Raw genomic sequence first — 13,399 nt, 5'->3', positions numbered from 1 at the left:
AAACATCATACAAAAGTGGGAATAGTTGTACTGTGCACAAACATATTTTCTATGAGTAGCTCTGTAAGAGAGTTTTAATAAGCAACAGCATTGTCATTTAATTCAAATACCATTTAAAACATTACTCAAAACGATGTTTTTTTTAAAAGAAATTTAGCTTATGAAAGAAAACAATTTTATTTTGCTTATTATAAGAGGATAGTTCCAAAAATTTATTTCAAACAAGAAAAGCAGTAACAATTAAATCCTTTATAAGGTTAACATGTAAAGGATGTTCAGGGAATAATCGACACCATCCAGTTGAAAAGGCTTCCTTCTGATACGATACAACCACTAGCAAGATCAAAAAGTCTCTCAAGACTGAACATAGATGGCAGCGAGATATCAAATGGGACCTGAGAAAAAGCATAAAAGTGTTCATGAAATGCACTGTTCCAAACTGTTGACTGAAGTGACGTTCTCAAATACCAATTACATGTAATAATTTTATGTGAAAGATTTTTAACTCTTGCCTAAGGTAAGACACAAAATTTCACATCTCCACCCTGCTGAAATGTCACATATATCATTTTCTATCCTATGAAGATTCATATCTATGAGTCTATAAAAACAGCCTACAGATTCATATCTGTAAATCTATAAAAATGAGCCTACAAGACAGCAGACACTCGTATAAATATGGACCATCCGTATTTATATAATCATTGTATATGATTGTAAGTGTAGGAATTTTGGCCCAGTTACTAATGAACCACTTTCCTCCATAACACATTGCCCAGTTGATAAATCTCCCTCCCTCATTTTGAGCTTAAATCCTGACATGGTGAAGCAAAAATTATGTTTGGAGCTCACTCTTTCTGAAAGAAACACCTAGTTACCATGCTGAGGACTAGTGCAGCCAAAGTCATCTGAGCAGCCTGAAAAATGGAAAATAAAGACTACTTTGGGGGTCATAGCACTGGTTATTTGAGTGGGAGAAGGGCAAGAAGGAGAGAACAAACATAAAGGAAAGGAAATAAATGTTTACTGGGGACGCACTTCACGCAGACTTAGATACTTTTGAAGATGTATGAGAAACATCACGGAGAATGGTCACAATGAATTAGATCCTTGGGGCCCTGAATCCTGGTAAGAAACTAGAGGACAAGTTTTTTTAATGTCTTGTCTGCTTGTTAAATGAAAACTTTTATTCTCAAGAAAACATAACGAACTTAAAAGTAGAGGCTGGTTTTCATTTCATATTCTTCATTTTCCTGGATTAAAAAAATGATCAAAGTATTCCAATGCTTTCTATAACTTCGGATAATAAAGAGGTGAAAAAATTAATAATATTCTCCTTTTTTACTCAATCCTGAAGTAATCAGTGTTAGCAGTTTAAAGAATATCTTTCCAAAACTTTAAAAATCCTCATACAAATGTATAATCATGTGGGTTTTTTTCTTTTCCTTTTTTTTCTTTACTTTTTTTTTTGAAATAGGATAACTAGATTTCCATTATTTGCTTTTACAATTACCAATATGTAAGAGAAATCCCACCTCAACCAATTCAGGGAGGCAGAATAACCACATGGAGGTTAAAAGTGTACATTCTGGAGTAAGACTGCTTTGTTCACTCAGACCTCACCATATACCCGCTATGTGAGGTTGAGTAAACTATTTGATCTGTTTAAATTTTAATTTCCTAATTTCACTACCCCAGTCCTTGGAGAACACAAATATGCTTTCTGTCTCTGTGTATATGCCTGTTCTGGATATTTCATAAAAATGGAACCATACAGTATATGACCTTTTATGTCTGGCTTCTTTAACTTAACATAATATTTTGGAGGTTCATCCACATTGCTGTGTGTATCAATACTTTGTTCCTTTTCATGACTAATGCTCCATTTTATGAATACACCACATTTTGTTTATCCAATCACATGTTGATGGACATTTGTGCTGTTTCCACCTTTTGGCCATTGTGAAGTGTTACTGTTAAATACAGGTACAAGTTTTGTTTGAACATTTGATTTCAATTTGGGGGGTCCATATCTAGGAATGAAATTACTGAATCACATGGTAATACTATATAAGTTATTGAAGACCCACCAAACTGTTTTACTCTATGTTTTACATAGAGGCTGCAACATTTTACATTCCCACTATTAATGTATGATGGATCTAATTTTTTCACATCCTCTCCAACATGTATTTTCTTTTTCACTGTACAAGTTTCAGGTGTATAGCATTATAATTCGATGTCTGTATATACCACAAAGTGATCACCATCACAACTCTAGTTGCCATCACCACCATAAAGTTGATCCCCCTCACCTATTTTGCCCACTCCCCAATCCCTTCCCCCTTTGGTAACCACTAATCTATTATCCATATCTATGAGTTTGTTTTCATTTTATTTTGTTTGTTCACTTGTTTTGTTTTTAGATTCCACATATGAATGAAATCATACAGTATTTGTCTCTCTCCATCTGACTTATTTCACTTAGCATAATAACCTCAAGATCCATCCATGTTGTCACAAATGGCAGGATTTCATTCTTTTTTATGGCTGAGTAATATTTCATTGTATTTACACCACATCTGCTTTTATCTATTCATCTATCAATGGATATTTAGGTTGTTTCCATATGAACACAGGAGTATATGTATTTTTTCAAATTAGTGTTTTCGTGTTCTTTGGATAAACACCCAAAAGTGGAATAGTTGGGTCATATGGCAGTTCTATTCTCAATTTTTTGAAGAATCTCCACACTGTTTTCCAGAGTGGCTACAACAATTTATAGTCGCACCAATGGTGTACAAAGGTTCCCTATCTCCATATCTTCTCCAACATTTGTTACTTCTTGTCTTTTCGATAATAGTCATTCTAACAGGTATGAGGTGATATCTCATTATGGCTTTGATTTGCATTTTCCTAATAATTAGTGATGTTGAACATAGTTTCATGTGACTGTTAGCCATCTCTATGTCTTCTTTGAAAAAATGTCTATTCAGATCCCCTGCCCATTTTTTAATTGGGTTGTTTGGGGGGGTTTTGTTTGTTTGTTTTTGTTGAATTGTATGAGTTCTTCATATATTTTGGATATTAACCGCTTACTTAATATATGATTTCCAAATATCTCCTCCCACTCAGTGTGTTACCTTTTCATTCTGATAATGGTGTCCTTCACTGGGCAGAAGCTTTTAGTCTGATGTAGTCTTGTCTGTTTATTTTTGCTTTTGTTTCCCCTGTCTTTGGAGCCAGATCCACAAAAACATTGCTAAGATTGATGTTAATGAATTTACCATCTATGTTTTCTTCTAGGAAGTTTATGATTTCAGGTCATATATTCAAGTTTTCTATCCATTTTAATTTTTTCAATTCCATATTTCAAAACTTAACTTTTTTATTGAGCACTTTAAAAAAAATTATAGTTGATTTACAATGTTTCAGGTATACAGCAAAGTGATTCAATTATACATACATTTATCTATCTATATTTTTTCAGATTCTTTTTTTCTCTTTTTTTAATTGAAGTATAGTTAATTTACAATGTTGTTTGTTTCAATTGTACAGCAAAGTGATTCAGTTATACATATGTATATATTCTTTTTCAGATTCTTTTCCATTGTAAGTTATTACAAGGCACTGAATATAGTTCCCTGTGCCATATACAAGGTCCTTGTTGTTTATCTATATAGTAAGTATGTAACTATTAATCCCAAACTCCTAATTTATCTCCCCTCAACACCCCCCCCCATCCCCTTTGGTAACCATAAGCTTGTTTTCTATGTCTGTGAGCCTATTTTTGTAAATAACTTTATTTGTATCATTTTTCTAGATTCCACATATAAGTGATATCATATGATATTTGTCTTTCTCTGTCTGACTTACTTCACTTAATGTGATAATCTCTAGATCCATTCAGGTTGCTGCAAATGGCATTATTTCATTCTATTTTATGGCTGAATAATATTCCATTGTATATAATATATTATACATGTCTTGGGTATCATAAATAGTATTGCTATGAACATTGGTGTGCATGGATCTTTTCGAATTAGAGTTTTCTCCAGATATAGTTTTTGATTGGGTTTTTTTTTTTATATTGAACTGTATAAGTTGTTTGTATATTTTGGAAATTAATCCCTTGTCAGTTGAATCGTTTGCAAATATTTTCTCCCATTCTGTAGGTTGTCTTTTCACATTGTTTATGGTTTCCTTTGCTGTGCAAAAGCTTTTAAGTTTAATTAGGTCCCAGTTGTTTATTTTTGTCTGTTTCCATTACTCTAGGAGGAGAATCCAAAACTGTATTGCTGTGATTTATGTCAAAGAGTGTTCTGCCTATGTTTTCCTCTAGGAGATTTACAGTATCCAGTCTTACGTTTAGGTCTTTGATCCATTTTGGGCATACTTTTGTATATGGGTGTTAGAGAATGTTCTAATTTTACTCTTTTATTTGTTGCTGTCCAGTTTTCCCAGCACCACTTATTGAAGAGACTTTCTTTTCTCCATTGTATATTCTTGCCTCCTTTGTTGTAGATCAATTGACCATAAGTATGTGGGTTTATTTCTGGGCTGTCTATCCTGTTCCATTCATCCATGTGTCTGGTTTTTGTGCTAGTACCATACTGTTTCAATTACTGTAGCTTTGTAGTATAGTCTGAAGTCAGGGGGCCCAATTCCTCCAGCTCCATTCTTCTCAAGATTGCTTTGGCTATTTGGGGTGTTTTGTGTTTCCATACAGATTAAAAAAATTTTTGTTCTAGTTCTGTGAAAAATGTCATTGGTAATTTGATAGGGATTGCATTGAATCTGTAAATTGTCTTGGGTAGTATGGTCATTTTAAAAATATTGATTCTTCCAATCCAAGAACATGGTATATCTTTCCATCTGTTTGTGTCATCTTCAATTTCTTTCATCAGCATCTTACAGTTTTTGCTGTACAGGTCTTTTGCCTCCTTAGGTAGGTGTAGTCCCAGGCATTTTATTCTTCTTGATGTAATGGTAAATGGGATTGTTTTCTTAATTTCTCTTTCTGATATGTTGTTCTTAGTGTATAGAAATGCAACAGATTTCTGAATATTAATTCTGTATTCTACAACTTTACTGAATTCATTGATGAGCTCTAAGAGTTTTCTGGTGGCATCTTCAGGATTTTCTATGTATACTATCATGTCATCTGCAAACAGTATTATTTTTTCCTTTCCAATTTGGATTCTTTTTATTTGTTTTTCTTCCCTGATTGCTGTGGCTAGGACTTCCAAAACTATTTTGAATAAAAGTGGCAAGAGTGGGCATCCTTGTCTTGTTCCTGATCTTAGAGGAAATTCTTTCAGCTTTTCACCATTTTGAGTTAATTTTTGTGTATGGTGTACTATAGTGGTCTAGTTTCATTCTTTTGCATGTGGCTGTCCAGTTTTCCCAACATCATTTATTGAAGAGACTATTCTTTCTCCATTGTATGTTTTTAGCTCTTTTGTTGTAAATTCATTCTCCATATATGTCTGGGTTTATTTCTGGGCTCTCAATTCTGTTCCATTGAGCTATGTGTCTGTTTTTGTGCTAGCACCATACTGTTTTTATTAATATAGTTTTGTAGCATAGTTTGAAATCAGGGAGTGTGATACCTACAACTTTGTTCTTCTTTCTCAGGATTGTTTAGGGTCTTTTGTGGTTCCATACAAATTTTAGTATTCTTTGTTCTATTTCTGTGAAATATGCCATTGGAATTTTGATAGGGATTGAACTGAATTTGTAAATTGCTTTGGGTAATATGGTCATTTTAACAATATTAGTTCTTCCAATCCATGAACACATAGTATCTTTCCATTTATTTGTGTCTTCTTCAATTCTTTCACCAGCATCTTATAATTTACAGTGTACAAGTCTTTCACCTCCTCGGTTAAATTTTTTTCCTATGGGTTCTGTGGCACTTTGGACACTTTTCCAGCTTCAGCTTTTGGAAATTTTATGGAAGGTTCTGGGTCTTACATAGGGAACTTCTCAAGAAAAGTTAGGTTCCAGGCGAAATTACTGAATTTCTTTCTTTGTCATTCAACAGAGATAACATTGGCAATTACATAATCAGAGAATCTTGGTTCCTTTTGCTGGATTAGGAAACACTTTGTAGAAAGAAAAGAAAAAACACCTTGGTAGGTAGCAGATTGTAATTTAGTTCAAGCAGGTTATGGTTCAAGGAGCAATATTAAAGAAATGATGATGATTTTGCCTGCCTAGAGAGGATAAAAGTCTGAAACAGTACAAGGAAGGGAAAGGAAGTTAATCAAGGTGGGGCACACTGAAGGGGTTCATTCAAATCTGGCCTGGACTTGAACTGGTTTGGGGGAGTTCTGAAAGCCATTGGAAATGTAAAGGTTTTTTTTGCCAATGCTATACTTCATATGAGTTTCTGCATGAAAACTAGATTTTATCATAATGAAAGATTTTATTACTTCTGTTCCTTTGTTCTATTTTCCTTGATTGAAACAAAAATCATATTGTATTCAAAGTATCTATGCTTTTTCTTAAGCCACTGAGTTTTTATTGAGCACCTACTTTGAGACGTCTTCTTGCTTCTCTCAGCCCAGTGTCATTTGTCTTTTCATTGATTCTAAGTGTTAATGACCAAGAAAAAAGGGAGAAAGCCAAATAACCACTAATCAATTAGATTTGCCTACTCTTGTAATTGGTAAGCAGGATATAAAAAATTGCAAGCTTTGTGATACGATTGGATTTAACTTTGTGTCCTTTCAAGAACCTTAAAATACAGAGTCACAGCCATTAAAAGAAAAAACAATAGCTTCGAGGTAGGAAAGCAAATACTGTTTTTTTGTTGTTGTTGTTGTTCAACCACAAATATTTATTGAGCACCTACTATATGTCAGTCACTATGTCAATCACGCTAAGCACCATGTGAGCCTCAATTTTCTCATCGGCAAAATGAAAAATTGTGTTTCTCAATAGAGAAACAATGGGCATCTTGGGCAGGACAATTCTTTGTGCAAGTCTGTCCCCTGCCCTCTAAACGACATGAACTCTACCTTGTAATTGGTTCAATCCGATGATGCCCCCACACATTTCCAAAGGGGCCATTTCCACCCTGGATGGAGAATCCCAGGCCTACCCTCTACGATTTCAGGAGCCAGGGAAAGTGGAGAAGCCCTGTAACTGGCAGATTTAGGATGATGCCAAGTCCCAAGAAGAGCGGGTTCGGGACCATGTTTCCAGGGAACTGAGCCTCACAGTGGCCCCAGGGTGACGTCAACATCCTAGAGGCTCTTGGTTTTGGCTCCTGAGTCAGAACTCCTACTCCCTATATGCAGCCACGATACAATCCAGGAACTTCAGGTTTCCGTTCCCAGCTGAGCCTGTCGTTCATTCTGAAGAAGATGAAGCAGAATGAGCTGGAGCTGCGACTGCTCATGCTGTACCCTCCCGGACGCCGGAGCGGCGAGGGTAGCAGGGGGGCCCCCATCCAGCTGGCGGTGCCAGGCACCCCCTACCGGGTGCTGGATGTGCGGCCGGCCGGCCCGTACCAACAGCAAATACTGTTTTTATCTAGCATTCTCATATATATCTTTTTCTACCATGTTTTCTATCTCTTCTTTATATATCACCTGAGTCTTTGAAGTTAGTGATTTATTGGATTTTTTTTTGGACTGGGGAAAAAACATGCGTTCCAAAGTAGAAAGGATAATACAATACTAGCTTACTTAAGAGCTGATATCATGAATGACTGGCGACCCATCTAATAAAAGTTCCAGATGAGAGGGAACTAGATGTATTTGGTTTCACTATACTTTATATGATCGAGAGAATCCCAATACCAACGTTATTCTCCGCAATCTAACAGAAACAGCACCTAACTCTTAGGAAGGTGAGAAGGGCTTATTCACAACTCTATCAGACCACAGGAAATTTCACACTTTGCTGCAAACAAGATTATCTTTTTCATCACTCTAATTTTTGTATTAATAAAACTTTAAATATATCAGAAAAGAAGTTTTCTTAAACATAATATGAGATCAAAGGGTCATATTGGTAAGGTGGTAGAAATCTTCTAAATTAAAATTTAAAGAAATAACATTATTATAAAGACATTTTGCAGAGAACAAGAAAATTAGAAATTAAAGACAGGACTACGGCTGAGAAAGCATATGTTCAGGAAATTGGTTCAATTGTTGTACTGCCTAAGAATAGAATCTATTCTTCTTAAATCATCAACCCCATCACCATCACTGTCATTGACACTCTACAACCACTGAGCCCTGGCTATGTATGGCATTTCCTTGAGCTCTTGAGCAGAGTTCACCTTTTAATAAAGGACAATTCCTGCTCAGATATATTGTCCCCCATGGTCAGGAAACCAAAGGTTTGAGTCCAGCCAAAAACATTTCAGCAACATAAGGAGCCCTGTCTCCATTTTCACATCTAAGTAGATGCCAAAAATGTTTTGAACAATGGTTTCTTTATTGAAACACATGAAGAGCACCTCCATGAGAGGAGATATATTGAGGGAGACTACATTCACTGGGATATATGTTTAAAAATCAATTTTACGTGATGTTCATACTTTACAGTTGTGGTACAAGAGAAAATCCATATTTGGTCTTTGTCCTAGTTTCTTGGCAGAGAGGTCCTAAATCCCTTGGAAATTTTCTTTTGTATGTTAATAAGATGACTAAGGTGGGGAAAGGTGCCTAGATAGCTTCAGGATGGGGTTGGTCACCAGGAAAACCAACCATGTGATTAGAGAGTTAAACTTTCAGCCCAGTGCCCCCGACCTTCAGGGAGGGGAGAGGAACTGGACATTGAGTTCAGTCACCAATGGCCAATGACTCAATCAATCATGCCTCCGTAATGAAACCTCCACAAAAACCCTGTAATGACACATTTTGAGGAACTTCTTGTTTGGTAAACAAATTGATGTACTGGGAGGGTGACGCACCTGGAGAGGGCATGGAAACTCTGCTCCTCCCAACCCCCATATCTTGCCCTGTGCATCTTATCTATTTGGCTATTCCTCAGTTGTATCCTTTATAATAAACTGGTAATCATAAGTGAAGTGTTATCCCGAGTTCTGTGAGTCTTTTTTTTTTTTTTTAATTTACTTATTTATTTATTTTTGGCTGTGTTGGGTCTTCGTTTCTGTGCGAGGGTTTTCTCTAGTTGTGGTGAGCGGGGGCCACTCTTCATCACGGTGCGCGGGCCTCTCACTATCGTGTCCTCTCTTGTCGGGAGCACAGGCTCCAGACGCGCAGGCTCAGCAGTTGTGGCTCACGGGCCCAGTCGCTCCGCGGCATGTGGGATCTTCCCAGACCAGGGCTCGAACCCGTGTCCGCTGCATTGGCAGGCAGACTCTCAACCACTGAACCACCAGGGAAGCCCTCTGTGAGTCTTTATAGCAAATTATCGAACCTTAGGGGGCATCATGGGAACTCCTGAATCTGCAGTCTGCTGGGACAGAAGTATGGGTAGCCTGGGCACCTCATTTACAACTGGCATCTGAAGTGGGGGCATTCTTGGATTGAGCCCTTAATCTGTGGGAGTCTGTGCTAACTCTGGGTAGTAGCGTCAGAACTGAATTGAATTGTTGGGCACCCAGTTGGTGTCAGAGAACTGTAGAATCGGCTGGTATCAGGAAAAACCCCACAAGAGTCGCATCTGGTATTATGTAGATTAGGGCAGTGCTCAGCTAGTGAATGTCTTTGGGGCCTTTGGGGCTTTCTCCTGCACTCCTCCTCCTCCTCCCTTGCACCCCTTCTGCACACATTGCCCTTCATACCCTACCTCAGGCTGAGCCAAGGCACTAAGTGATGAAAAATGATAGAGCTGGCAGTGATATCTCCATTATGGGTATATGCTTTCTATAGGGAACTATTTAACAAAACAATCTTTTAAGACCAAAAGAGACCATTAAGAAAAAAGTAAAAGTTTAGGCTGTGCATATCCAGGCTTATTCTGACGCTCAAGAGTCTAAGTCCCAGAGAAAAGAGTCTTTGAAACCCTATTGTGCAGAAAGAACAGCTGCTCTCTCACTCCGGGGAAGTCTCTGTCACCATATAAAAAAACTAATAAAGGGTCTCAAACAGGGCAAATCCCCTTTAAAATATCAAAAGCTCTAATCAGAACAGGAAGCGGAGTTATACAACCAACAATGAAGTGCATAAGGCATAAAGGCTAGATGCAAGTTTTCAGTTGATGGTTCAGTGCTTATAATCAGAGGTTGGGGGAAGAATTAAAGGAAAAGTGTTCTCTGGTAGATGACTGAACAGAAATACTTATAGTCAATGTGCTGTAAAACTGAGTGTGTATTCCTCACTCTCCGTGGAGGTGTGAGCATAAATTCTGATATAGTTCTATGCGTGATGACATTGCTCTTTACATCTTTGCCTTTATTTGCATAAAATGGTTTTAAAGCTTTACCAAGTCCTTGTTTTTTTACTCTGGAAAAAAAACGTTTCTCTGAAAAAGGAAGCCTGCATTTACTGAGGACTGGATATGGGCTCGAATCTTTGTTTTACAGACTTTATATCATTGTAAATTAACTGTTAAAACAGAGGTCAAAGGAAAATGTGATTGAACTGTGGGTCACATTGTAGAAGGTATTTTTAATCATGAGTGGGTGACATGTGTATGATGTTTTCCCCTTACTTCTACATTAGAAAATAAACTTTCAACCAGAAAGTGTGTTTCCAAGTTCCTTTAGAACTCTTCTAATTCCAACAAATAAGGATTAATGGAGCACTCTTATGTATTCATCACCAGTCAGGGATCTTCATTTTTTATTATTTTTAATTCATTGTTGCCGTTCAGGTTCCTGGGAAGCAGACCCTGAGATGGAACTTAGCTTTCAGGAAGTTTATCTGGACATACCCTTGGGATCAACACCCGTGGGGAAAGGGAAGAAAGCAGGATTAGGCAGAGTGAAGATGGGCTGCAATGCAGACACAACAAACCCCCTGCCAACCCCACGGGGAGCTCTGAAGCTGGAGTGGCCCTTCAGAGTTGTCCCAACTTTTGTTGGGGGGGTCGGGTCATTGCACACCCATATCAGCCAGTAATTAGATACAGATACCCCCCCAACCACCCCTGCCCAAAAAGGCCATGTCCATTAGACAGGGGCAGTTCCTGGAGAGGGTTGAGAGCTGAGGGCTGCTGGTCAGCACATTCCCAGAGCTGGGAAAATAAATTCTTCGGTCCGGAAGGGGAGCTCTTAGTGGCTTAGTGAAGGGGCCACCTAGGCGTAAATATTTAATTCAGTGGTTAACAATAGAACCATCAAACAAATGGCAATATGGCAAAATGCATACTAGTATATAACCAATACAAGCTAACGGGGGATTTAAAGTACTCAGAATTTTTATACCAAATTCCTAGAGGCTTCTTTTCTGGGTCATGGTAAAACAAACTTAATACCTTTCCAGTATCATTTCTATTAATCACGTTATTTGATTACCCTTAGGAACATTTCCCCCTCTAGAGTATGAGGAAGAGAATTAGAAACTAAGGAGTAGGAAGAAGATTCAGAAATATCTTCCCTCAAATAATATCCCTCCCCATACACTTAAATATGAAGAAATTCAATAATTTCTCCTGAAGCCTAACTTTTCTTGAGAATTCCCTATGGAAGCCCTAGAACCTTACATAAAATTTTTTCCAAAAGCGGAAGCTGGAAGTGTGTCCAGGGGCCCACAGTGCCCACGGAAGGAGCAAGAGACTGGAGTCAGGTGGGTGTGGGAGGAGAGGCTGCATGCAGCAGGGGCGTTTCGTGGTGGATGGGCATGGTAGGGGGCTTTCAAGGGCAGCTGGGCAGTAGGGCAGAGGCAGTGCAGCAGGGTAGTTAGAAACGTGATCTGAGGAGCCAGTCTGCCTGGGTGTAAATCCTGGCTCTGACATTAACTAGCTAAGGGACCTTGGGCAAGCCACTTAAATATCTCACACGTAAAATAAGGATTTTTTTTTTACAGACATCTAAACAGAAACAGAAACCTAAAGTCACATGCTGAACTTCAGAGTGTATGTGTGGATTAATGTCCTGCTGCTGCTGTAACAAATGTAAGACAAACCTAGTGGCGTACAACAACACACGCTTGTTCTCTTACAGTCCCGGAGGTAAGAAATCTGAATTCAGGTTTCCCTGGTGGCGCAGTGGTTGAGAATCTGCCTGCCAATGCAGGGGACACGGGTTCGAGCCCTGGTCTGGGAAGATCCCACATGCCGCGGAGCAACTAGGCCCGTGAGCCACAACTACTGAGCCTGCGCGTCTGGAGCCTGTGATCCGCAACAAGAGAGGCCGCGATAGTGAGAGGCCCGCGCACCATGATGAAGAGTGGCCCCCGCTTGCTGCAACTAGAGAAAGTCCTCGCACAGAAACGAAGACCCAACACAGCCAAAAATAAATATAAAAAGTAAATAATAAATTTTTCTTAAAAAGAGTTGCATAAGTGACTCTTTCATTAAAAAAAAAAAAAAGAAATCTGAATTCAGTTTGGCTGGGCTAAAGTCAAGGTGTCAGCAGGGCTGGCTCCTTCTGGAGACTCTCAGCAAAGAATCTGTTTCTTTGCCTATTTTAGCAGCTAGAGGCCACCTGTTTTCCTTGGTTTATAGCCCCTTTTCCATCCTCAAAGCACATCTCTCCAATCTTCACCTCCATTATCACGTTGCCTTCTCCTCTTCTGCTGTCAAGTCTCCCTCTGCCTCCCTTTTACAAGGATACTTGTGACTACATTTAAGGCCCGCCTGAATAATCCAGGATAATCTCCCCCATCTCCATATCCTTAATTTAATCACATCTGAAGAGTCCCTTTGGTCATACAAGGTAACAGGTTCTGGGGATTAGGATGTGGACATCTCTGGGGGGCCATGAGTCAGCCTACCACAATATGTGTTTAAATGAGATGGCTTAGTTCGTAAGAATATCATATTTCTATCCTATCTTCTCAACAGAGTTTTGGTAATTGAAGTTATTGAATTAATTCTGTGGGAAAAATTCATGGCGTTCCTGCAGATGCCTGCTGTGCCAGAAGTTACTAGTGCTCACCGAAGTACATACTTGTTCCTCTATGGGTCTCTACATCCTTGCACATCAGCGCAAGGCCAATAGGATATGGGCGGAAATTATGATAGCCATTCCATGCTGGCTCTTAGAAATGGTCACCCTAATTTATTGCCTAAACTGGGAGACTGTTGAGAATAAAAGGAGAGTATATTAACCATCACACCAAATCAACAGGTATGTGCTGTGACTGCTGCAGGCAAACCTGTATCTATAGTCACCCAACTTAAAAACATCCTACGAAATCCCCTAGCCCTCTTCTCCTCCGACTTGGAGGCCGTGTAGCCCAGACAGCATAGTTACAAGTTGAAGGAGAGTTGCGTACCCCTCATTGGACTTTTATGAGAAATAAGCAAA

General features: G+C 38.6%; 1 protein-coding gene across 2 annotated transcripts in view; it reads right to left on the bottom strand.

Moving 5' to 3' along the window:
* Positions 1-232: 232 nt before the first annotated feature.
* The window catches only part of CFAP54 (cilia and flagella associated protein 54), a 300,842-nt gene continuing 287,675 nt past the window's right edge, over positions 233-13,399 (bottom strand). For both annotated transcript variants that reach the window (XM_059934750.1, XM_059934751.1), the window contains one exon: positions 233-395. In XM_059934750.1, coding sequence (XP_059790733.1) covers positions 276-395 — 120 coding nt within the window. In that variant the 3' untranslated portion in view covers positions 233-275. The remainder of the gene's footprint in view (positions 396-13,399) is intronic.

The sequence above is a fragment of the Balaenoptera ricei genome, chromosome 10 (genome assembly GCF_028023285.1).
Source record: "Balaenoptera ricei isolate mBalRic1 chromosome 10, mBalRic1.hap2, whole genome shotgun sequence".
Lineage (NCBI taxonomy): Eukaryota > Metazoa > Chordata > Mammalia > Artiodactyla > Balaenopteridae > Balaenoptera > Balaenoptera ricei.
The sequence above is the reverse complement of the archived record's forward strand: the minus strand, read 5'-3'. Positions and strand labels throughout refer to the sequence as shown.